The 26,806-nt window shown below is 39.7% G+C and overlaps 1 protein-coding gene across 2 annotated transcripts; it reads right to left on the bottom strand.

Moving 5' to 3' along the window:
- Positions 1-4,706: 4,706 nt before the first annotated feature.
- LOC100706121 (histone acetyltransferase KAT7) lies at positions 4,707-26,202 on the bottom strand. 2 transcript variants are annotated; one of them, XM_005468561.4, is made up of 15 exons: positions 25,982-26,202; positions 24,297-24,441; positions 23,121-23,321; positions 20,032-20,313; positions 19,841-19,923; positions 19,597-19,683; positions 17,349-17,447; positions 17,124-17,234; positions 16,096-16,287; positions 12,779-12,868; positions 11,987-12,127; positions 11,461-11,554; positions 11,156-11,302; positions 9,443-9,549; positions 4,707-9,312 (listed from the first exon to the last, which is right to left on the bottom strand). In XM_005468561.4, the coding sequence occupies exons 1-15, from the start codon at positions 25,994-25,996 to the stop codon at positions 9,214-9,216; spliced, it is 1,893 nt and encodes a 630-aa protein (XP_005468618.1). In that variant the 5' UTR covers positions 25,997-26,202; the 3' UTR covers positions 4,707-9,213. The 2 variants fall into 2 exon arrangements, with proteins under 2 accessions (XP_005468618.1, XP_005468619.1); XM_005468562.4 differs by having other exon boundaries at positions 17,145-17,234.
- Positions 26,203-26,806: the final 604 nt, after the last annotated feature.

Here is a 26,806-nt window from a genome sequence, read left to right as displayed (position 1 = left end):
TTACTTTGTAAAGACAAAAGACATTTTCTTATCAGAATCAAGTCTAAATTTAAAACTTGTTTAAGCTGTATAAATAATACAAAACAAACTTCTCTCTATTTCCCCTTTTCTGCAGTTTCTTTGACTAACTTGCTTTTCAGCACCACGGACAGAGACCAAAAGTCAAACAGAGGCTGGAGGATCATCGCCTTATTTGTTAGAGCTAAACCGCCAAAAATCATCATCAGCTGATATTAAACAAATAGTTCTGGTGATAGTTCTCTGTATGTGTATATGTGAAATGTATATGTGGCAAACTGAGCATGTCCGGTAAAATGGCAATTAGATCGTAAATGGGCTCGTTCTCCGATAGCGCTTTTCCACTCTGACCGAGAGTGCTTTATACAACATGCTTCTAAACCACACACACACACACACACACACACACACACACACACATTCATAGCAGCACTTTCTTCTGTTTCTAAGTGCTTTCTTGGGGGGAGGATCATTCTCTTGCCCCAAGGATGCTTTGGCCATGCACTGCAGCAGCCAGGGATCGAACCACCAGCCTCCCGATTAGTACATGACCTGGTCTATCTCCTCGTAAACATGCTAATTTCCCTTATTTATTTATTTATGTAAAGCCAAAACCTGAAGTACAGACAGCGAAGTGTCGTGTTCAGTGACGTCAGATGTGTCACGGGGTCACGCAAAGCAAATTTCATGTGTGAGCGTCACCGCTGGAATAGTTTAAAAACGAGGAAAACTCGTCCAGGGCAGAGACATGTTCGTGCTGACTGCAAACTTTAGACTTTTGGAAATAAATTCACGCGTGATGCTGTGTTGTATATCTATTACGTGAGTGTGGCGAGCCTCAGTGTCCTGTTGTTGTGTGTGTAATTTTCTGTAATCTGGCTGTTTGGGACACATCTGCAGTCCCGCTGAATCACATGCCTCCAAAATAAGAAAATCTGCGGTGGTTTATTTGCGATTTGATGCATAAAAATGAAGGCCTAGCCGGCACAGATGGCGTGTTTATTACCATATTTAACAGCTGGAGTCTCAGCTAATGTCTCTGTTTCTGTGGCAAAACATTTCAAAGCCAAGTTCACAAGCAATTCTTATAGCTAAGATGTGTCATTTGAAACCATTTTAAAAGTCTTAAAAGTAGCTGGTAATACAGGGGAAACAGAGAGTTATGAGGTCTCCAGGACTACAAATAGTGTTTTTGTGTGTTTGGTGTGGTATAACATCTATAGTATGTGGTGACCTTTAGTCCAGATGTTGGTGAGGAATTTTGTAACAGACTTTTATGAGACACAAAGAAAGAGTGTATGCAGTGCTTAATGCTCTCATTTCCGCTTATTTCCACAAGCTGACTAGATCCTAACCTGCATGATAGTCACTGCTCAGTTTTATGATCCTGGACAAAACCTTTAGCAACTGACAGCAAGTACTGGATTATTTATTTCAGCAATAACTTATTGTACTATATGTACATGCACGTGTGTGTGTGTGTGTGTGTGTGTGTGTGTGTGTGTGTGTGTGTGTGCAGGGTTACCCAGTGGAGAGAGGAATAACCATTCGTCTGGCAGATCTCATCAAGCGGTCCAAAGCACAGCAGTTCCACGGTCTGATGGGAAGAAGCTCAGGTGAGCAAATAAACAAGCACATAATTGTACTTCATGGGGAGTTTAGAGTTGAATTGTAGTAAACATGATGTGCTCCACAATCATTTTTCTTCCTGTAATATCTTTTTTTATCTCTTGGTTGGTTCAGGTGTATCCCACGCTGTGAGACTGGGCAGGAAAAGTGAGTAAAAGAGAGTAGAGTTCAACTTTTCTTTATTGTTTTATATTTTGGCAGCTAGCCTAAAAATCTTTGTTTTCCTCTTTCTCTCTGTCTTGTTTTGTTTTTACAGGAAATAAAGGGGAGATGTTTGTTGGACTCATGGGCAGAAGGAGTTTAGGAGGAGGTAAATGTTCTGCTACATCTACTTCTATGTGTATATAGTGTTTGCTTTGGATAGCTCTTTACATAGAAAAGTGACTCTGTTATCATGTTTTAATCTGCCATTTAAAAAAATGATTTTCAAGCTTGATTATAATCAAATCAAAATGTTGATTCTAATATTTGGTTTTGCTGTTTTCTCTCTCTTTTGCAGACATGGAAGAAGAATTTAAATCTGACTCTTACTGAAGATAAAAAAAAATAAAAGAGAATCACTCATAAACCAAACTCCATTTCAGTTATAATGTCTTACTCAGTCGTCCGTTGTTGACCAACAGGACACTGAGTATGATGCACTTTGACCGTCACGGTCCAAACACCTGTTACAATGAACTGAAATAAATGCTTTTGAAAATCGCTAACTTCACTCCCCATCGATCTCTGATGAACTGCACTGTTGTATGTTGTCACTGATGATATCTCGCCACATTTAAACTTTATGCATATGTAAGTCTCATGTCTTTTCAGAGGGTTCGCTCAGTTTGTGCCAGATTCATTAAAGATGATTTCATTAGCTAAGTGTGTTTTCTTTCTCTGTCATGGATTACTTGCAGAATACCAGTGTTTCATTCTCTCGTGTTCGAGTATAATGACACCGCTAATGGTCCACTAATTCTTAATTTAAGTTTTAATAATTAGAAATAAGCAAAAAAGATGTTTGGTGTTATATGTTACCTATTATCCAAACTCACTAAACTAAAAGTGGAATAGAAACCCTGAGTATACAAGAGCATTTTTAAATCTATTTACAGGCAACCACACTAATATTCAGCTCTGCTTTAGGCTACATTTGCTTATCTAATAAATAAATAAATAAATTAATTAATTAATTAATAATAAATAATATTTCGAATTTGTAACTGAAATAAACATTTGGTAACAGATGTTTTATTAAAAACACTGACAGGCTCATTCTTTTCCCCTGCATCGGCCCTCTGTAAAGAGATTAAACTCAATAAAACATGTGTTACGTCTTTGCATCTAACTAACATGAAAGCGTGACCAGAAAAAAAGTAGGCAAATCAAAGATCAAAGGTCTCCTATCATCTCCCTCATGTGTGGAATTAGCAAGTGTTACAACTCTTAATTAGTTCTGCTTTTCAAATACTTTGGAGCACCACAGAGATCTGTTCTTGGTCCAGTGCTATTTATTTAATCTAATAATAATGACATTGGTATTCCCAACCAACATTTTATCTTCAACCTTCTTTTTGACTGATGATACAATAATATATGCTAGAACGATGCCTCCAGGCCCTGATTTATCTTAATCTCCTCAATCTCTCTTTGAGTGCTCAAAATTAGCATTAACTAATCAGAGGTTTTTAAATGCAGAAAGGACAATATTAATAATTTTTTGAAAACTTTACGTCCTGTGCAAATAAAATAAATGGATATTATAAATAGATTTTATTAATAGCTTGTGAAAAACTTACATTTAAGATTCATGTTCAACATGGGGCTCAAAAACTGCACCGTAGGCTGCCAGTACAGAAATGTTGTCTTTCATTTTCCAGCTGTAATATTATTGTGCAGTCAGTCTCCATATCTGTCCTGGCCTATGAAGAGATTCAGTACTTTCATGTTGCCCAAACATCACTCCATCACTTAAACCCCCGTATGTCATCATGCTTCTTTGATCTCTGAAGGAAAAGGTTGGATGGATTCCCTTACACAATTAACAGCCATCGTGTGGTATTCATTTGTAAAGCTTTAAAACCACACATCTCTCATTTAAGAATTGTAACAACAATTAATAATATACTGACATTTTAATTTCAGATGCTCTCCATTGAAACCACTTACTTGGGTGGAACTGGTTTCAGCAGCATGCACTATTCAAATGGAATAAACTTCAAAATTCAGCTGAAACCACAGACCTACACTCTCTTTGTAGCTCTTGAAGTTTTATGATCTGATGTTTGTAGGGTTTTTGCAATGTTTTTTTTTTTTAATTCATTGTATTTTGTGTAGTTTTGTTATTTTTGTCTGCCAATTGTGTTTTTGTGGATGTTTTCTTTTAATGAGGGGGTCTTGTACAAAAGCAATTTAATCCCAATGAGCTTAACTGATTAAATAAATATTAAATATAGACAAAACAGAATGTTTTAAACTGAAACAGCAGACGCTGGGATATCTTGATTTTCAGTCTCCAGCATGGATACAACTTGACCATACAATTTCTCCAAAGCCAGTGACGACATGACCACAGTACTGTCAGGATTTATTTAGTCAGATTAGACATACAGTAGATACTTGCAGGGGCATAATTTCCAGGGGGGTTAGGGGGGGTTAAGACCCCCCCAGTAATCAGACCCAACCAATATAATCCCCCTAATAAAATAATGAATTATCCTGCATAAATAGGCTGTTGATTTTCTTTACTCATTTCAGTTATTACCAGCAAAATAGTTGCATGTTTAATCATCTGGGAATTTACCCAGATTTATTTATTTATTTAGACAGAGATCTTGACCCCCCTCAATGTTCAGCACAAAGTTACGCCAATGGATACTTACTATTGCTGAAATGCCTCTTTAAGCTATCAGTGGCATTGCATATTTAGTTATTTAAATTGGCACGACACATAGAAATATCCTTTTGTCTATTAGTTCCTTACTAGCTGAGCAAACTGTCAAAGCCTAAACAATCCTTAAACCTTTAAGGATGCTCTGTTAGCGGACATGATCAACACATGAGCCGAAATCTCTCAATTTGTTTCACCATTTGTCTTTATTGAAGAGGAAGGCAAAGAGGAGAAGCAGGTACAAAAGCACAACTGAGCTACATATCAATGTCACGCTACTTTTGTGTCACTGCTTTGTGTGAGTAGTTCAAATAGGTAGCACTACAACAACAGCTTGCTGGTGACCTATGAAAGGCGAAGGAATGCTTCTTTGTTTCTCCAGGTAATTGTGATAGCATATGGGAGCGTTAGTAACCAGCAAAATGCTCTAAAACTGTCCATCTATAGCTGCCATTGGCACCGGGGGGAGGAATGAAAAGGTGATGGGAAAATAGACACAAGCACAACAACGTCAGGACAGGTTTCTGGAAAACAAGGACACTACACACATGGGTAAATTTGATTTTTTTTCTAAAGTTCAATACACTTCAGTTATTTACGGTTTTAATGGGCTGTTTGCAGCATTATAATTAGGTCCATTTTCTGCTCAGGTAAGAAGGAAAAAGAGTACACTCTTTATGATGGGATTTTTTCTTGTCAGACTCTTAAATATCAGCATAATGGATGCCTTAAAAAAAGGAACCCATCCTCTATAATATTTTCTCTGAAACCAAAGCCTGTTGTTTACCAGTCATCTCAGCCAAAAAAGACCTCGAGAGCACAAGTGTCCCAATCATGTATGAAACATTGTAGCCAGGAGTGTGTTTGAGGATGTGTTTTATTCCTTGGAAATTCATTTAAAGGCAAAAAAAGGAAAAAAGGTAAGTAAGCGCACTTTGCTGTTAACGCACATGAGTTAAAAATTGATTTATTGAGAGCTGGTGCTAAAAGGATAGATGGAGTGTCTGTTAGCACTGTTGCCCTGTGCTGTGATGTAAGACCCAATGATGACAGTGCATTTAACCACATTAACCACAGGATAAAAGAAAATATTAATATGTAAAATGCAGATAACCCTATCCACAGAAATGATCAGTATATAAAACAAGAAAAAAAGACACTGATTTTTTAACTAATGAACTTTTAAGGCAACAGTTGTTTCAACACAAGAAGAAATGCAACTTCAAGCTGTAGTCGGGAAAAGAAAATGGCTCAAACGTGACATCAAAGCTACAGAAAAAAATATACAAATAAAAAAAGATAATGGTTGATTCAATGTGACATTGTTGGCAACACACCTCTAATTTCACAGCCAACTGCTGTCTAAACTTATGCACAATGTTTCTGATTCTTACCAAGTGTTAGACGGCACGATTGAAGCCACCCCGTGTCTGTTTGGTAAAAAACAAATAAAAAGCTACAAGCAGTGGCTAGTTTGTTTTGCTTTTAGTGACTGCCAGTCACTCAGTGTTTAAATATTGTATTTCCTTCATCTACCTAAACTGATGATTGTTAGGATGTATGTGAGTCCTCTGCAGATGTTTAGTCTGAACAAAAAATGAATTTCTTGTTTTAAAGTCGGTTATTTGCTTGAGTCAGAATGGCCGTTTCCCAGTTTCCAGTCTAAGATAAGCTAACTGCCTGCAGCTTCATATTTACCAAACAGACGCCAGAGAGATATCAATCACACATCAATGTTCACAAATCCATATTTGGTAATAACAGCCAGCTACTCCTTTACCAAAATATTAAATGCTGGTTAAAATTCATCAACATGTTGATCCAGATCAATAAATATAGAGATTGTCAATAGAATTACAATAAACTTTTAATCAATCACAGCGGGCTATATAGGACAACTTAAAAAAAATTGAAAGTGCTGCCAACCATGCTTATTGAGCTTACACAACAAGGCTGCCCTTTTCTAACAGCTCACAGCATCGACTATGGTGCTAACAAGTAGTGACAATGTGCAAAGCGACATGTTTTGATTCAATCACGTCACTTTTGATAACACGGAATAAACCTCTGAAATGTAAATGACTTCCGTCATCGCCTTTGTTGGTGGGGAAAATGTTCTGGATTCTTCTTCCTGTACTTTCCAAGAGCTGGTAGACACATTCAAATGTACATACAGTTTTTTTAGATAAATATTTGATTCAGAAGGAAATCAGTTCCCTAGAAAGTAGAGATTCCTCTACGCTTGTTTACGCTCTATGTAGTTAATGTGTTTTTTTTTAAAAAAGAATATAAATAGGCTATTTTTAAAAAATCTATTAAAAGAAAAAAACACTCGCTGGGCAGTAACATCTACATATTTTCACGTTAACACACACAAACACTAAAAAAAACCCCAAACAAAACAAAAACAGAAGCTTAATGCGCCGTTTTAGCTTTTTATACAGTGGTAAAACCTCAGAGGTAGAAAAAGTATGAAAATCATTGAGAACTTTAACAAAACCAAACAAAGCACACAAGAGCTCCCACACTTTAAAAACTGCTAAAAAATGAAACTGCAGACACAACTGAGAGAAAAGTCTTAAAACCTGGGTGAGAAAAACAAACTGAAAACACACATAAACACACATCTTGGGTGGGTTCCTCCTTGGTGACGGTACAAACGTGGCCCAGTGGCAGCTATAGGTTTTTGCTAACCGAGAGATGCATGAGACGGGTTAAATACTGGACACAATGTGAGGGTTTGTTGCATGAGAAGAGAAGCTCGGTTACTGATTGGCTCTGGGTTCAAACAGCCACAAGGACACAAGGTAAAACACCTGACCTAAAACCATATTAGCTTTTCAAAACTACATCTAGTTGATAAAATGCATTAATTTATGTTGGATCAAATCACTTTTCAGGTTACTTTTCACCTCTGTGTGTGTCAAATATGTGAACACTAGTTAATTTACATAGTGTTTTTTATTCACTGTGGTTTGATACTTTGGGACACTTTTTTTTCTTTAGATTTCATCACTCGTCTCAGAGGAATGATCAACCTTATGTCTTCTCCAGTCTGCTTGAAAACTCTCCATTTAATCATGTGGATGGCAGTATTACATCCAAGCCCAGACATGGTCCTGTTTAATCACAACCAGCTGGTCTGTGTCTGCAAAAACACGTTTACATGAGTCAAAGTGTTGCCGACCTACGTTTTGTCTCGATCACAGACTGAAATGGACTGTAGATTTGATACCACATGTAGCTGATTGGATTAGCAAGCGGGCCTGGTGCGCTGTGCTAATTAAGTGTCTGGGAGAAGGTGCGCTAACGATGCACGATTACCTTCACTTCGCAGACAACAAATGAGGTCAAGAAGATATCAGCGGCCATGCTACGTATACACACGTCAAAAGAACCTAAAGATGAGTAGTGGCTGTGGTCAGTGTGTAATAAAACCTGTCTGTTCTATTGTGTAAAATGTATAAGTGCATTTGTGAAAATGTTAAAAATTACATAAAACTCAAAGCCCATTTCATCAGAACAATCCAAAATTCAACATTGTATAACATTCTCATGTTATCCCCCATTTTTAAAAAAAGAATCTTTTACCAAAAGCTAATCAGCTAAACTCAACCAATTACTTGATTAGACAATTACTTAAAAATACTGTCTAATCAAGAAATATTCAAAAGTTTTATTGAATATCTGTGTTATTTTTGCCATTTTTTCCCAAAATGCCCATTTTCAAGAAAATGTTAACCAGCTAACTTTAGTAGTGGTTTTTGCTAGCTTATAAAATACTATTTAGGAGAGTGTAGGTAAAGCCTATTCTGCCTGCCATGGGGTGAGGGTCGTGCTACACCCTGAACAGGGAAATAAATATTCAAGATTGTGACTGAATATCATTCTTATTTTCCACCATATTATTTTTTAAATGCCCACACAAAACAAAGCAGCTAACTTTAAGCAGCAGTTGCTGCTAGCTTTAGCATAGAGCATGTCATTCGTAAAAAATGAAAAGACAGCGACAACCCCAGTGTTGCTTTGTTGTAAAAATGTCTACTCCTATCAAAAGAGTAATAAAACAAAATTTTATCATTAATTATTAATTAATGATTAAATTTTATAGCATCTCGCCACACACTAAGGAAATTTATGTTTCTTTTCTATAAACGTGTTAAGTACTGTATTGGATGTTGTATGTTAGGATGTATTCTGTAATCCGTCTTTATTACACTGCTTATTGCTTGAGACACATCTAAATGTAGTTTTCCCTCGCACGGAAATTAAACATTGCTTTTCATTAGCCCTCTTCCTTTACATATTTTATTTATGTAGCTTTCCTTTCAGAAAGAAGTCCTTTCTGATCGCTTGCTATTAAAAACCTGGCAACTCAGGGTTTTTACTAACACGCAGTCCAGTTTCTGAGAAGTCATTCCCAGACTCATGTGGATTTTTTCTTATTTTTCTAATTCAAATGTTAGAGAAATGTCCAAACAACTCTTTTATCAGGAATCCTACCTGTGGACTAACGTTGTGGTTACTTGAACCCAGAGTAGTGACTGTCCGTGTCTGTGACTGTGCTGTAGCTGCTGAAAGCGTTTCGTACAATAGTGAGTGAGGGTTTAGACTCAGCGTCTGTGAGCATGCCAGTGTACAGAGGAGGATCTGTGCGTGACTGTGTGTTTTTGGAGTGTGTAACGGTAGCTCCACTACGTCCCTTTGGGTGGGGTCCATTTTAAGGCTGTGGGGTCAATGGTCTTGCTGTTACCACGTTTGGTCTCCTTGGCCTTCCAGTCATCAATAAGGTCCTTTAAAGGAAGAAGAAAAAACCCCGCAAAGGAACCCTGGTTATTAGAATCATAAACAACAACCAGCTGCTAGTTGGGAGAGAGTGGCTATCCTACTAAACAGAGACAACAGCATGGCTGTGTTTCATACCTGTCTCTTTAAAACCAGGTGCTTCCCCTTCCAATATTTAAGCATCTGGAGGGACTGCAATGTGCTGACTATATCCACCGGGTTCACTGCCGTCTCCTGGCTGATCTCTGTGAACATAAAAGTTGAGAGAAAACTTAGAAGGATGAATCATCAGCAGCTTTGCTTTCAAATAATTTCCCTGCATTCATTACACCTATAAAAAACATCTTAAAAAAAATCATATTTAAGTTAAGTTTTTTTCATTAAAATACTCCCTTCAAGTCTTCAGAAAGCTCAGATGTAACTTTACTATCTGTGGCACAGGGACACACAGAGCAGCAGAATGGGGTGACTGAGAAGAGTCACTGTCATCACTCTTTGTGAGCTGGAAACATTTTCCTAAATTCAAAATAACAAGAAGACATTCTGAGTTCAAAAGAAAAAATACAAATAAAAGAGGATAAAAAGATGCTCAGAAGTGAAGGAACAGAGTGTTATTACTGAACCATTCGCTGGTTAGTCACATTGTCATGGTTGCTGTCTGACCCTGATGACGATCCTTTATTTGGTGCTTTTCGCTGCTTCTTTATTCTGTGTGTCAAACAGATCGCACTGAAGGACACTCGCAGTGAAGTCGTCATTTATAAAAAGTAACTCCTATAAAATACTGGCGGTGCCAGTGCTTCCAACCTCCAATTAGATACACCTATGGTAGCTAGCATTTTCAAAATCCTACGTGACGTCCTTCTCAACTTTTTGCACTGACAAGATTTATATAAAAACTTGACCTCTGACCCCTGACCTTGAGGCTGAGGTCACTGAGATTCAAACTCGTCTGAGATTTTTAGTGGATACACCTAAGATATCGAACATCACCTCGTTCTCGAGTTACCGCATTCACAAACTTGGGTGTCTGTGACTACAATACCACATCAGCCTGTTACAGCAGAGGGGTAAAAACTAAACACAATATTGGATATTGAAGTGAAATTATTTAAAACTTTAGAATACATAACGTGATGATTATAGTGCTGTTAAATGATGATGTCAATCCCATCAATCCCATTGTTTCATGATGCATATGCACCATGAAACAATACAAATGTAAGCTAGTAAACAGAGGTGTGAATAACTTCAAATACTCCAAAATCCTTCATATGTTTTATAAAGAAGGAAATACAAGCAGCATATGAGCTGGACTACAACATGAAAACAAGGAAATGTGTGTCATGTGTTTGAGGCCGGTGTCACTTTAAGCACTGCTGTGCCTTAATGCCTTACAAAGATGTGAGTGTGTGGCTGCACCGTTTGTTTTTAATCAAAGAAGCAGAAACGAGCAGCACGAACAGAAGTGATGCACCATGGGAGCAGGGTGTTCCTCGCTTCCTCTGAGTCACCGGTTCTTTGCCAGAAAACCACAGGGGGAAGCCTCGTGTGTGCCCGTCTTCATTTATCACTAGTACATTGACTCGATATGGCTGCAGTGCTCTCTGATCCATTCACAAAAGTGGCCACGCTTGAATGCGTGCATACACAAATACACACATATACACACATATACACACATATACACAGTTTCAGGAGCTGTTTTTGTTTTTTGGCTCCTACCTAACGTTACACTGTATTATAAGCTTTTCTTCTCATCTAGAATTTGACCAGCAGCCATAATCAACCAGAATCAATAAGAAGTCAAATATTTGCTCTTTCTCCATCCAGCATTTTGAACTTTCTGACCTTTGATGGAAATCTCCTTGCCCTGAAAGTTGTTCAGGTAGCGCAGCAGCACCTCCTTCCAGTAACTTCGGTAGCTGATTAGTCCCAGGTCGGACAGGGGCCGCTCAGGTGAGCCCACCTTCTCTTCTACTTTGGACAACAGATAACCTGGCAGGACAAACCGAGAGAGGAGTGCTTTGGATGGCTACGCTTAGGAGGAACCTCAAGCTCCTACATCTGCTGTCACTGTACAGCGCTGTGCAGAATCTCCGGCCAGTGTGTGAGGTCGTTTAAATGTAAGAGGGGAAAAATGGGTATGTACTCACTGAAGTCTATGAGCATCTTGCCGTAGCCCTGCCTCATGTACTGCGGCATGGTGAGGATGCAGGATACGTTGTAGTTCAGGAAGGAGTTTTTCTCCTGTGGGAGGAGAATGAATGCATGAAGGTAACAGGCTGAATCAAAGCTCATGGCAGGACTATGGAGGCTGTAGCAGTATGAAAATGCATTATCTCTGATCTGATTCCTTTGGCCCAACATCACAGAGCAGCTGACATTACAAACTGTGTGGAACTTTATCAGAAACACTGTTTTAAATTCAGCTCACACTTCTTGGTAAAGACATTTGTGAAGGATTAAATAAGTAGACCTGAGAGCTTAAAAGAAAACAAGTACACATGTTAGAGATTGGGTTGTAGCGTATTCCTTTAAAAGTCATTTTCTGCAAATTTTGTTAACACTCCCTATTTTCAAGAAGAGTTCAGTCACATAAAATACTCTAACAGGATTTATCTGTACACACTGTTTGTGTAAGTAATCCAGCTGAAAGAAACGCTACGGGCCCCGAGTTACCTTGGAGAAGTATCCGACAAGGTGGCACCCTGTGTTGTCAGCTTCAGTCATGACATAGAAAAGGAACGGTTCCACATCATAATACAGAGTCTTGTGGTCCAGGAAGAGTTTTGCCAGCAGACACAGATTCTGACAGTAAATCTGCAGAAAGCATAACGGGAAGAGGTCGCACAGCAAAACCAAGCATGGGTGATGTTTTAGCCAATCAAACAATCCTGCACTGACTTTCTTTGCTCACATTACCCATCAGGTATAAATACATTAAGAGTCTTCCACACCTCAGTCATGTACAGCCTGCCTTCCTCCACAGGGAGGAAATACTTGTTAAGGCCTTTTTGTCACACCAGATGCATAAATGTGCAAATGTTTGGTGCGTTAAAAAAATTTATCGCAGCCATTCACCGACCGCGCTATTTTGCAGGTTTGCAGGATTTATTGGATGAACCAAGAATCTCTGTTTCTTCCTTTGAAACATCAGGATTAGCTCATTAGACATTTTTTCTGTCTTTTGAGGACATTTTTTTTTCCTACAAAAACACATTTTCTGTGTTACAAATTCTAAATTCTGTTGGTTTTTCCCCTCACAGTGCACCCGGTGTGTAATGGCCTTTAGATTTGAAATATTAAGATCTTGAACAAATTTAGCCTAAAGTTCAAGTACATTAAATCAAAATGTAACCGCCATTAAATTTGCTCGCCAACTTGCTATGAGGCTTAGGTTTTGATATTTAGCATATTTAAGTTTAGAGTTCAGTATTTGGTGGGAAAATTCTCCCACTGCGACTCTCTCACCTTATTCTTCTTTCCATCCACCTCAAAGACAGAGATGTTCCCCTTCCTGTAAATCTCATCACCTGGAGGGTGTTTCCACACACACTTGGCCTAAAAAAAACAAGACAAACATGAAGAAATCAAGACAGAGCTTAACTTTTGTTTAGATCTTCAACTGGTGCAACATTAGAGTGTGCCCAGGAGTAAAGGGTACTCTGTGATTCACTGTTTCAGTAAGATGGGGGATGGGGGGTGCACAGTGGGGAAGTGCAACAGAACCCCCTGTGGCCCCAATGAAATAAACTACAAATAATAAATAAATCCCAAAAAGTATTTTTTCTGTATTTGCCAATTGTTTTTTTAAAATTTTATCTTCTGTATTTATTTCAGTTGTAGCTGCTCTGTTTCAACTTGCTGTCGATGACGATATAAGCCTCAAGGAAACACTGGCCCGAGCTGCAAAAATACACCAATCATCCAAACAATAGGATCATTCTGTTTGAGAGACCCGAGAGTGTAAAAATGTCTCACAACAAAAGCATTTTCAAAATGGTTTAAGACGTGTTTCTGTTCTCTCGAGCTTACCCCCCCCCCCCATATATTTAGGCTTTAATATTTAATCACTAACACTGCCAGTGCTGTGGCTGTGCAGTTAATCTGTCTGACAGTCAGGCTCCAAACACCTCACTTCAGCCAAGCGCCCAGTTTGGAAAAACGTTCTCGTCAGCCTTATCACTTAAATACAGAAAGAGTCTAAACATCTCCGAAAGGGTAAAGTTACACACTTTATCTAAATGGAGTCTGAATGGTGTAGGAATTATATTATAGAGCACCCGAGGCACTGAGATAGTCTAAGACAATAGCCCAGGCTCAGTCCATTTTCACTTTGATACCTCTGTGTCACTGACTGGCACCTTATTTTTTCTTATCAATCAGATACTTTAACTGAGATAAACTCAAGCTCAATAACACTTTGAGAAATTATTTGTATATCTTCCCCGTTTACTGATTACGGAATGAAAGCATAAGGACAACCTTTAAGTATGACAGGAGAAGCCAAACTGCAGTGTGCAAAAACAGGGGGACCTACAGCACTGTGCAAAAGTCTCAGACCACCTCATGTCTTTGTAATTTGCAGGGAAAATTGGAAATGGGTGCAGGAATTTAATGCAGTATCTGCAAACATACATGAGTACAGTATATAAGACAAAAACGGAGTTTGTGCAATTTTTACAAACTTGACATTTTATTATTCGACTTTTCTTCACGTAGTCTTCAGGAATAGTTCTGCAGGCTTCTTAAAGGACATTCAAAAGTCTTCTTTAGATGTTGGCTGCCTTTTGTTCTGTTCTCTTTCTTCAGTAACATTGAAGTCCAGCCTCTGGACGGGGCCAGCCCATGAGAGTTAGTGATCAGTGTTTGATTTGTATTTTTCTATCAAGTATGTTTTTACTGCTTTGGCAGTGTGTTTAAGAACATCATCATGCCAAAAAATAAAGCTGTTGGCTGAAATAAAGACCTGGACTGAAAAGCAATGAAAAAGCAAAGACTGAACAATATTCAGAAAGCCTGGAGAGTTACTGCTTAAAACCAGTTTAAAAAAATGACAAAGTCTGGCAGCAGAATTTCATATTTGGGAAAAATGTAAAAAGAGAAATAAGAAATTAGGGGTGACTCAAGATTTTTGCACAGTACTGTAATTTGCTTTGCCTTGTTTCTGTAACATTACAATGATGGATGGTCACATAGAGCCAATGTTTCTAATAACAAAGTCAGTGTATACGCCACACATCCCTCTGAGCCAACAGCTCAGGCTTCAGCCTGCTTCAAACACTAGCACAGTGTTGAATGCATAGTCCTAACATGGTCCATCTCAGGCACTGCCTTTGAGCACAGAAGCCCCACCCACCTGCTATTGTGTTTGTGAGGGATAGCCAATCAGTGGAAAGTTGGGGGAGAAGTTATCAAGCTACTGTAGGAGAGTTCAACAATGCTAATCTGGTACGAGTCTACTGCGATCTATCTTATTTTAATGTATTGGAATTTCTTGTAATGATAATAATAGAGCTGGGCGATATAAGATTTTTTCATATCACGATATGTTTTTTTCATTACAGGCGATAACGATATATATCACGATATAAGCCAAATAACTATATTTGTAAGATTCAAATGTGCCGTTGCTCACAAGTAAAATGTGAAATAATCAGCAGCTTGTTTTGATTTAAATATTTATTTCCCATAATAAGTTCAACAGGGCAGATGTACTTAAAGAACATGAGACTTCAGTTTCAGATAAATAAAGGCAAATATTACAAACTACACAAAAGGCAGCCGCTAAAACGTTTAAGTTTTAAAATAGAACAAACAAAACAGACTACTAAATTGTCAATTCCACTTAGAAACAAAATATTAATTCTAAAAATAAATCTTAGTTTGTTTTATAGAAGAACAGACAGAATTGAGTAACTTGTATAATATTGCTTTGGAAGCGCTGTCTGAGAGAAATGTTTATGTCCAGGGAGTTGGTAAGGAGGATCCATTACCCTAATTAGCTGCTTGAATCCTTCATTTTCGACCGTGTTTATTGGTAGCATGTCTTTAGCAAGACAGTAAGCTATGGCATTCATTATGTCGCTATGTCTCTTAGCTTTTTTGTCATATGGTAAGACGCTGGAGAAAGCCGACTCAATTGACTGTTGCTGCTTCACAGGGATCCCCCTGGTTGTTTTCAATGGTGAATTAGCGCTTTCAGTCAGAGATTGAGCGTGCTCTTGTGGGTGGCACTGCTTCAGGTGATAAAAAAAAGGTTTGTTGTATTTCCAGACTTTGTGGGAACATGCTTTCGGCACAATTTACAGTGCGCGCTTTTTTCAGTGTTTTTTGTCAGACTTCAAATAGCCGAAATACCTCCACACTACGGAACTTCTCTGGCCTTTCCTTTCGACAATCTCTCCGGCATTGGTCATCTGTTCTCTTCAGTAACCTGGTCACCCAAGCTCTCGGTTGATTTTTCTCTAGTCAGCACACTCATTTCCTCCATTACCCGGCAGCTGGCTGCTTCCCAAACAAATACACATGTGCGGCTTGGCACTTGTGCTGTACGTAACAAGTTACGTGACGTGACGCTGCGGCTGTGATTGGTTCGGCTCTGCGCTACTTAATTTGGATTGGCTGTTCTTTTTTTTTTTTATATAAGAGAGGAAGAGAGAGAGATGAGGTCTATCGCAATAGTTTCATTTTTCTATCGAGAAAAAGTTATTTCGCAATACATATCGTTATCGTTCTATCGCCCAGCTCTAGCTAATAATAATAATAATCATAGTGGTAAGCCTCACCATGTGCCTGCGTAGAATGGTCTGACTCTTCATGTACTTGAGGCAGAACTCGCACATGTAAAGCCTCCCCAGGCGGGCGTACTCCTCTGGGTATGGAGAGTGGTACCAGGTGTCCAGCTCGTAACGTCCAAACACAATGGTCTTTATCATGTTGCTGCCCTCCGACACCTGGCCAGCCAGACGGAGCTTCTCCTGCACAACCAGGACAGGAAGGGACAGGAAGGCAAGGTACAGAGAGGACAAGAAGACAGGGCAGGCGTGCAGGCAAAGGGCAGAACGGAGAAAGAGAGAAAAACAAATCTCAATTATTCGTCGAAAAGGATCGGGCGAATCAAAGGTCACGCTCAGGGAAACCTCAGTGGAGGAAAAACAAAATACAACGATGCAGGAAGAAAAATTTAAAGGAAGAACTACAAAGAAAAGAATTCAAATGAAAAAAAAGGTATGAAGCAAATTTCTTTAGAAAATACTTGGGTGTAAATGTTGTTCATGAGGAAGTGAATCAACAAACTTTGCTACTGTTAATATAAAAAACATAACAAGAAACAAGAAATCATTTAAGACTGGATTACCACACAATGATCAGATAACTGTTAAAGCTGCAAGCATAAGAGTAAAAACATGCATGTGTGATGGAAATTCTAACTTAGATGCTTTCAGGATGATTTTGTTTTGAAATTGAAAAGCTAGTCATTCATTTACCTCTATAAAGAAATGTATCGCCAGAGCAACGCAGTTAAAAGATCAAAATACTTCCAAAATCCAACGTGATATTTCAAGTATGTCTGTCTGAGAATAACAAATTGTTTCAAATGAATGGGCCACAAAGTGACAGAACAGAAGGGGAAAAAACCCAACACGGAAAGACAGGAAGTGATTTCCCAAACTACCAAAAATATTTCAGACGCCTCCTGCAGCTGCAGGGAAGGGTCTGCGGACTGCAACAGAGAAGAAGAGTAATAAGGCCAAAAATAAAGGGAAGAAGACAAAGTGTAAGGGGGGAGATGAAGATGAGTTTTCTCTCTTACAAGGTCCTCCGAGGCACGTGCCTGCGCTTTCCTGAACAGCTCGAGGTCATAGTCACTGGTGATGTTCTCCAGCAGAGGCTCGCGGCTCGTTCCGTGGCTCTCACGGTGCTCCTAGTAGTGAGTGGGGACCAGAGAAGACGTCAAGATAGGAAATCTGGCTGAGAGAGGTACAATCAAATGATATGTGATATATTACACACACAGACTCTTATCTAATCCACTTACCATGTACTTTTCCTTCTGCTCCTTATTGAGGCCAGTGTTCCTCTTCCTCCTCAGCTCTGTCACCTTCTCTTTGTAGCGCAGCTGACGGTCTGTAGGGGCCTGAGAGGACACACACACACAAAAACACTTATATATATACTCACACAAAGGTGATGCTCATAATAAACATGCCCCAACTTTTAAATAATAAACTCACAGAACATCTATGAGTCAAAAGCTCAGAATTCATCAATATAAAAAAAGAATATTGTACTCATAAATAAACATGGATTTGCGTGTAATTATGTCTTCCAACAAACTGATGCTTTCTCATAAACTTAGAATTAATCCCTTAAAAATACATAGGAGTACATAGGATAGAATGCAGCAGCCATAATCGTGTTTTATGTATATGGCTAAAGACTGGCCATGTATGTAGTAGGACAAAGGTGGAGAAAAAGAGAATTGTGAGGCACTGATGTGCCTTCAACAGCTGGTTATAAGCTAACGTTATACCAACTAATGTTACGCTCAAGTGTCCTAAAAATCACATTTTCCCTCCAAATAAACAGTTTGATTACACATCGTATGAGTTTATTCACTGACATAATAACTAGATAATAAAATGTTATTTCCACTTCGAATGAAGTTCACTGATGTCAGCTAACAGCAGCTAACAGAGGCTAAAAGGAGCTAACAGCAGCTAACAGAGGCTAACTGCCTCTGACAAAAATGTTCAGGATATTAACAACTCACCTCAGTAACACTGTCATCACCAGCTCATCGACTTGCTTTCATAAAGTTTATAGCCGTGGACACCTGGCACATTGACTTGTGAGGTAAACAGCATTTAATATGTCGAGTGTAAATGAATGGTGGGCAGAGGTCTTTGTCCTGCAGAGACCACCGTAGCTAGAACTATATACTAGAATTGGGAGGTGTAAGAAAACAGAATTCGGTTGACTGCAATCTGCAACCACCTGACATCTAGTGGTGAGATTTTACACACTGTAACTTTAACCTCCTAAGACCCGAACTCTTTCATGGCATGCATTTTTAATTTCTCTTTGCTATTTGGGCTGATTGGGACCTGATGTATGTAAAAACAAAGAATTACGTGATTTTTTTTTACCTGATTTTTGTTTCTGAGAAGAATGAGATCCACATATGAGGACATTTGTTTTAAATTTCGATAGGACAGTGGCAGTATAATGTCCTCATAAGTGGATATCAGGCCCTTGTAGAGCAAAATATAGTATTTTGGTCTAGACAACGGTCCTAGGAGGTTAAAGGGCGAGAAGCTTAACTGCTTCTTTCAGATAATGAACTTAGTGGCTGCACCAAGGTGCAGCATAAGACAAATAAGTGCTATTTGGAAATGTTAATCATGCACATCCACTAGTAGAATCCATGAATATAATAAAGGGGTTTAAATAACATAGTAAGACCCCTAAAATTGACATTTTATCGCTTTTGGAACACAAAACTGTCTAAAAATCTCAAGTTTTTTCTCATCTGCACTGGCATCCCACCGGGATGTATAACTGACTTAGCATTATACTGTCTGCATGTAACCAGGTTTGACTGATCAGCCTTCAGCCAGGAGACATCACGACATATTGTTGACCATGTGATCTAATATGCAAACAGTAGTTTAGCCCTTAAAAAAAAGATTTATTGGGTCTTATTGCAGCATGGTCATATCTCAAGTTCAGTCTAAAGTATCCAGATAAATTATTATAATTCACTCATTACATTAAATAAGTGTAAGTAATCTGGTGTGTAGTAACTAACTTCAAAAACAGCTCCTCAATATAATTGACCTGGGTTTACTGTGATTCGGGATCAGAGGGAAGCCAGTGCAGAGAATTAAAACAAGCGTAACAGTGCAGTCATATTGCTGCTACTCTTTATTACATCTATTTACAAAATGAATCAATAGAGTCAGGCAGCGAGGAGTCCTACCACAGTTACCTACAGCAGCTCTTCATCACTTTGCCTCTGACCCTGCTATTCTGACAAATCGCAGCATGATGTGAGGTGTTGCTGCTTTAAGAGTGATGTTGTGCTGTCTTGTTGGGGGGGGGGGATTCCCTTCCATACACATAGACAGCATTGTGTAACAATCCACTTCATCTAAATTCATAGGCTGAGTTCAGCTGACAAAGGGAATTACTTAACAGAAGCATGCGTGCACAATGGTGGGCTCGTCTGATGGACTTGTTTATGTTTTATATGTTTACTTGCGTGCGTGCCGTCCACGTGTTACCTGGTTTCTCGTGGAGTGTCTGTTCTCGTCCTGACGGTGCGACAGCGTCCTTTCCTCGGCCTGTTTGTCGCGCGTCGATGCCTTGCCCTGACAAAACATCAACACCGTCTTCCACCAACAACTCACAACCGACCCCGCAGCAGAAACATCACAGCACGTAGCATCATAGTTTCACACTCACTTCTTATCCTGAATTCCCCGTTGATGTATCATCATGTTTATTTCTGTTTGTGTGTGCGTGTACCTTGCATTCATCGGCAGAGAGGTTGTGGTAGAGAGGGCATCCTGATATGGAGAAATGTCTCTCGTGCCTCCCTGTGAGATGACCTGAGAGAGACCGAAGGAAGAAGTGGAAGGGGTGGAATGGGAAGAGGATGAGGAGATGCTCTGAAGAGGAAGTGATGCCGTGAAACATGTGCCAGTCTGTGCACTCACCCAGTGAGTTGCAGCCAGGTGTGGGACACTTCATGTTGAAGTTGTAGCTCTCGTGGAAACGCCGGCGTTTGGGCCGGTGGGAAAGGTCATGGGCGGCGGCCTCTTTGAGTGACAGCTCTTTGGCCAACCTCTCGTCTTCCTCTTGTGAAACTACAATGTCGTTGCTAGAAGACACCAGGTCATTGCTCGGGCTGGAAACTTCAATGTCCGACTCTGATGACGGGGCGTTGCCTGTTGGTGTGCGAGGAGGGGTCTCGTCACGATCCGCCCCTTGTTTGACGTCTACCGAGTCAATTGCGACAACGAAGATATGTCGTGTCAAACGGACATTCTTACAAAAGTCACATCATTTTTGTGTGCCTCCAACTGTCAACTGTCTTACATCATATGGGAGACCTCTGTTAACTGCGTTTGTCACCACATACACAGGTAGTTAACACCCTGCGGCGATGGCTGCCCGGAGAAAAATCTAATATTAAGGAACATATTAGTGCAGCACACCAGTGTCTGAGCTCACAGACCCCGGCGGCTCAATCGAAGCAGGCACATCAACACTTTTCTTTTTTGGTTTTTCACTAATGTAGGGCGAGTCAACATGTCAGTCCAACTCTGTGTCTACAGAGGGGACAGCAGTAGAAGTAGCATGAAAGCAAAGCACCAGCGGCAGCTCAAGTGATTTCTGTCCAGTGAGACGGTGCCAGGCAAAGGGTTAAATGATATGCTACTTACATGTTGTAAACACTCAGAACTTAACACACAGTCACTACAGTGTCATTCTATCACAGCTGGGCCTTCTGCTCAACAGTCTCCAATTTGTATAAACATTTTATGGTAGATAATTTCGACATTTCAGCTTGGGGTGGGCAGTATAGACGGTATACGGTAGAAACGCTATGAATTTGGCCAACGGTAGAGATTTTGACTATACCGCTCTACCGCCATAGAGCATGTTGATGGTATCATCAAGCTGTGCCTGTTTTGGTCGAAAGCATTGCAGCAGCGGCTGCAAGCAATCTCATCTGCAAATTATGCCGGGCGACAGTAATAGCGGAGAGACGAAGCACGTTTTGGAATATGAGGAAAGCCAAAAAATGCACTTCCTCCACTTCCGTACCATTAATTCATTAATGTTGAATTCTCTCGCAGCTGCTCTATTTCCATGTTGTTGCAGTATATTAATGACTAACCTCGTATTGTGGATGGATTATCTCAGTTGTTCTCCTGACTGAATTTCGGTCCGTTTACAGCATCCTGCCATGCGATTGCATTTGTCCCTAACCATCGGGAACCCTCACGTTAACTTTTATCAAGTGGAAAAAAGTTAGCATTCATCCTTCAGCTTCACTGTTTATGTTATGCTAACATAGCTGTGTCGCTAGCGATCACGTAGCACATCATTATATACCAGCTAGCCAAACTTCAGTAACCCTACAAACGTCACTGCTGTTTAGTTTTCTGTCTTCATTTATGTTGGAAGTGATAGCAGAGCTGTATGTTTTAATTTGTTTCAGAAATCTCTTAGTCAGAACATGCTATATCATGTTTAGGTGGAAACTAGCAAGCTAACTTTCTGCTAACTTCTAACTCCGTTAAATTTAATACATTCTGTTTTCATGGATGCCTGGATGTTAAACTTAATTGTTACACCTGGTAAAGCAGCAACGCTGATCATTTTATTAAAGATGAAAGAATTTAGACAGTTTTTAACTCTCAGTGAAGCCACAGTGTTCGTTTGACTTTGGGACATGTAGCGGACGGAGTTTAGGACCCAGATTACTCCGTGAGGCTCCTGACTACGGTAGCCGTAATGCTCCAACAATCCATCGAGCGGTGCGGCTTCGTAGCTTACCAAAGTCGTACTAAAATATTTTTGACAGATTTTTGAGCACCGTGTACCACATAAAATCGGTCTGAGATCAGTAAGCATAACCAGAATTCATATATAAGGCACACTGTCGATTTTTTGAGAAAATTATAGGATTTTAAGTTCGCCTTATAGTGTGGAAAATACGGTATACAGAAGAAGAGAATATATCACGATATATATCGTTACCGCATATGCTTCAAATTATACGACGATATGGATATTAGGCCATATCGCCCAGCCCTAATTTCAGCATACTTTATTAATCCCTAAGTTTTGATGCACGCTCAATCATCAAGGTAAGAAAATCTCCAAAAGTTGATTCTGTTCATCTGGACGTAGCGTTTTCAGTGGGAGAAACGTTTCGTCACTCATCCAAGTGACTTCTTCAGTCTCAGCTGACTGCAGGTTTCCCCAATGTTATAAACAGTACATTAGCATAATGACTGAAACCAGCCCACTGAAGGAACAATGCGCAACAACCTCCAGACCCATTGTTCCTTCAGTGGGCTGGTTTCACTCATGTCATGTCCATATTTTTTCATTTTTCAGACCTGGGTCACTCCAATATCAAATCATCCATTTTTTAAGAACAGTTTCTGCTCCACCACCACTAATTGGCATCACACGTTTGAATGTCCAGTATATAACGTTTGATATATGAAGCTAAAATAAACAACCTAATAACCTTTTGCAAACCAAATCTGTCTACAGGTACAAATAAAGTAACCTGATCCTGCAGATGATCATCTCCTGCATCCGCTGAAGTTAGATAACGGTTCCTGGTGTCTATGAAGTAATTCATTCGTCTCAGTGACAAAGCACAAGCCCAGGATATCTACTGATAGATATTAGTCATATTATAAGCAGGAACACACTGTGATCACAGACAGGCCTCGTGACATCAGCTGAATGGCATCACGATGTCAAATGGAAAAACAATTCTCCCTCTCCTCTCCGCTGCACCTTCATGTTCTTCCTTCTTTTCTTTTGTCCTCTTGCTTTTCTAACACTCTCGTTCTCAGCCTGTCCTGTTTCTTTCTCTCCCTGAACCCCTCCTTCCAGTTTTTTCTCATTCATGAGAATATTCCCAATCTCTTACTGCAAATTCATCATCTAACTGGCACGAGGGCAATGACCAAGCTCAACTTTTAATGAGAAAAAATGTTTAGAGCATCTCTGAGGAATGAGACAGTTCTGATTTCTAGTATTGTACCAATCATACCGTGAGCCTCTGTATCAGAGCCGGACGACCTGCTCTGCCGTAGTGGGTATTTTTTGGCTGTGGTGTTTGCCGCCCCCTGCTGGCTGCGTGTGACCCTGCGCCCGGAGGAGAAGACTGATGCTGCAACAGCTGTTGGCGCTGACTCTACGGCTGAGTCCAGAGCTTCATCAGGACCCACAGTTACAGGAGAGCTGCAGTTATCTACAAAAGAAAGGGGAAGTGTTGAAGTGTTTTATTTACTGCAGTAAAATGACTTAAGAGGCCTTTCAGTGGACTACTCAACCAACTCATTAATCAACAGAAGAGTGATCACCAGTTACTTCATAATTTGATTTTCAAGCATTAAAATGAAAGGTTCTGCCAAACCATGAAAAAATGCTGTTGGAGCCCTGAGTGGACTCTGCTCCTCTTCCAAGAAGAAACTTGACTGGAAATGACTGATTTCGTAAAATGTGTAAGTAGTTTGTCAGTGGCTGAATCCAAACGAAAAAGTTAAAAGAAAACCGTTCAATCCACTTCATTTTTGCAGATAAACAGTCTCTTTGCTGTTTCTGTGTGCGTGTGCGTGTGTGTGTGTGTGTGTGTGTGGGGGGGGGGGGGGGGGGGGGAATATACAAGGAAAGAGTAGCCAACTCTCCTTGACAAAAAGCAGAGGAAACAGTGTCAGCCTCTGTTTTAAATCTCCTCTGATAGCCAGAGCAAAACGAGGTCACCCGGGGGTGGGAGTGTGCGTGATTGTGTGTGTGTGAGAGATGAGGGAGATCAGTCTGTCTAAAGCCATTCATCCTCTATGGCTGCCCATATACAATAGCTATGTCTAAACCAGTGTAGTGAGGAGGGTTTAAAGTCTCAGGCTGGACTCTGAATGAATGCATCTTTAATTTATATTACTTATAGAGACAAAATTACACAGCATGTAGACATGCTTGGATTCTTATGCTTCCAGAACACCCAAAAGCTACACAGTAACCTAAAGAATGTGAAAAGGATAGATGTAATAAGCTAAAGTTTCTGTCTGCACCTTTATCTCAACAAGTTATGTTTTTTCCATTTCATGCAACTTTTTTTTTTTTTTGGTCAGTTTTTTTTGTGCAAACCTTTGGCTCGAAATTTGTTAACGGTGACTAAAGTGATCTCTCTTCTAATTAGTATTTCTGTCCAAATGTGAATGTTTACCTTGTGAACTTTGGCTGAGTCGCAGAGACGCGCGAGTCAAGCGTGTGCTGCTGCGTCTGTGCACAATCTCAGCAGTTTCAGCATGCTCGACATCAGCGGAGAAGTCCGAGTCCTCCGTCCCGTCCGAGCTGCTGCCAGCGGTCCTCTGGGAAAGCAGCAGTTAGAAGTTAGAAGCAATCTGTTAGAAGCAACAACTATGGACGGCCAACACAACCACATGTGACAAAGTTACTTTTTTTTCTCTTCACCAGAGGATAATCCAACAAAGATCCCATTCTGGGGGAGGAGCATCACCCCCTTCAAATCTCCTCCAGCACTGCACCCCCTCTTCCCACCAAGGACTTGTAAATACTCCAGATAAGCCTAATACCAGTATCACCACGGGAGGTCCGGACAGCTAATCTATTGTACCAAGCACAACCTATAACAACTGGGTTTGTTTAGAAGTCCAGCTGATTTCTTCAAATCAGCACGCTTGCAGGTTAGCTAATAAGCATAATGAATGGACTGTTGTTTTATTCTGACAATTCACACTAGACTAATTAGGCAGTGAGGGCTGTCAATCATTGCACAAACAAAACAAAAAAAACAAAAACAAAAAAAACAAAACAAACAAACAAAAACAAACACAAAAAGTATGAAAACAGGATCAAACAATGTGTACATTTCTCTCTGTTTAATTCATTACAACCATTATTATCGTCACAGTATTTATTTAGTTACATTTCTAACTTATGTTAAATGAAATGTAGAAACAGTGACCACTTTGTTGCATTCAGTTCCCATTCTTTTCTCATTTTTTTTGCTAACTATTTATGAAAACAAATGAACAGTTACAGACTTTGATAAAAATAGAACGGTACAGGCAGATCCAGGCCAATGTGGTTATCCTGCTTTATGGACGTTAGCGTAACATCAATAAAATAATAGTAAAAACATATTATTAGGCTAACTAATTGTCTTTTAATAATAATGTGAATTTATAACAATGTAAGTTGAATCACTTTTTAAAACTCACAGAGCCAAAAAGAAACCCAAAGATCAGAAACAACATCAGTACAGCACGGGCTATTACCGCAAACCATGTTTGACAACTTCATAACAAGAGGCTGCGCGCACAATTTGCATACGACCAATTAAATTAAAAAGGAGGCGGGCGTTAGAAAATGCGAATCAATGAACGCGACGCTTGTCAGGCGTCCGTCCAATCACAGCTGTTGTTTTGGTGCGGGCGCCCGTTCCTCCTCGCACCCAAAGAACTGCCTATTGCTTTTTCATCAGTAAGCTAAAGCTGCTGCTACCTAAAGTGTGTTCGGGATTCCCACTGTACCAATCAGCCGTTACAAATGTGAACAAAGTTACCAGCATGTTTAAAACTCTTCTTTGGGTACCAGAAAGAAGCGACGCTTCAAAAACAACATATTCTTGCAACTCAGCAATATGAGCCTGAGCTAGCTTAGCCATATAGCAGCAGCAGATCGACAGCTCACTTATGCGATTCTATTAGCACTGATATTCTACGAATGCTACAAGCCGTTCACTTCGTCTTGTAGGAACGCGTTTTAGCTTGCAGCCCCCGTAAGTTGCTTCCCACACAGTTTGTTTTCTTTTACCTCTACGTCGGCTAACATTAGCTATGACGTTATGTTGTTGTTTATCTGCATTAATGGTTGAGTCTGCCTCACCTTTCTCCGGGGCATTTTTCAAAGATCTGCCGTAACGCCTCTGGCGGATTATTATCCCGTGCTGTGGCAATTTATGGCAGCCTTTTGAAACTGTAACAACGAAAAAATAACCACCAGCTGACATGAGCCAACCCAGCTGAAAAAAAGCGCATAAAATTCTCCGCACTTCCTAGTGAGGACAGCGCAAACTCGCTCTTTTTGGGCGGTACAGTGACAAAATGACTCCGGGGGGAAACATACACCTTCAAATCACGCTACTATGGTGCATTAAGATTTTTGCAGCCAAAAGTAATGAGTAGTCATGATAAAAGCAATAAACAAATGTAAAAAAATAAAATAAAAAATAGCCGTTTAAAGTAATGGCTGCGCTAGTCAAAACTAATAACGTTGTTATAGGTGTGGACCACTAAAAGCACCAAAACACGATGCGTGTTTAAACCAAATTTGTAGTGTGGCTATAAATCTTTTAACTGGAGGAAGCCTTCAAAACAGCAGACAACACAATTACACATGTACTTTTTTTTTTTTTTAAGTGATTTAAGTTTAAAATTTAACACCATAACGTCCTAAGACTTGTGGTGAGTCACATTTATCATTCAAAATCACGTTTTGTTTTAAAATTAAATTATTTGTTTTATTTAGCTATATGACAGACTGGACAGGTGACCGAATGAATGCGTTACCGGTGTTGTACCAAAAAGTGATCGCCTGGCAAAAAGTGATTCCCAATGTGTGTGTGTGTGTGTGTGTTTTAAATGTGTAATGTCTTTACGTATGTTGGTAAATCGACTTCGGTGAACAGGGTTTACAAAGGGGATAAATATA

The sequence above is a fragment of the Oreochromis niloticus genome, linkage group LG4, assembly GCF_001858045.2.
Source record: "Oreochromis niloticus isolate F11D_XX linkage group LG4, O_niloticus_UMD_NMBU, whole genome shotgun sequence".
Classification (NCBI taxonomy): Eukaryota; Metazoa; Chordata; class Actinopteri; order Cichliformes; family Cichlidae; genus Oreochromis; species Oreochromis niloticus.
Note: the sequence above shows the minus strand (reverse complement) of the source record. Positions and strands in the feature narration are given on the sequence as shown.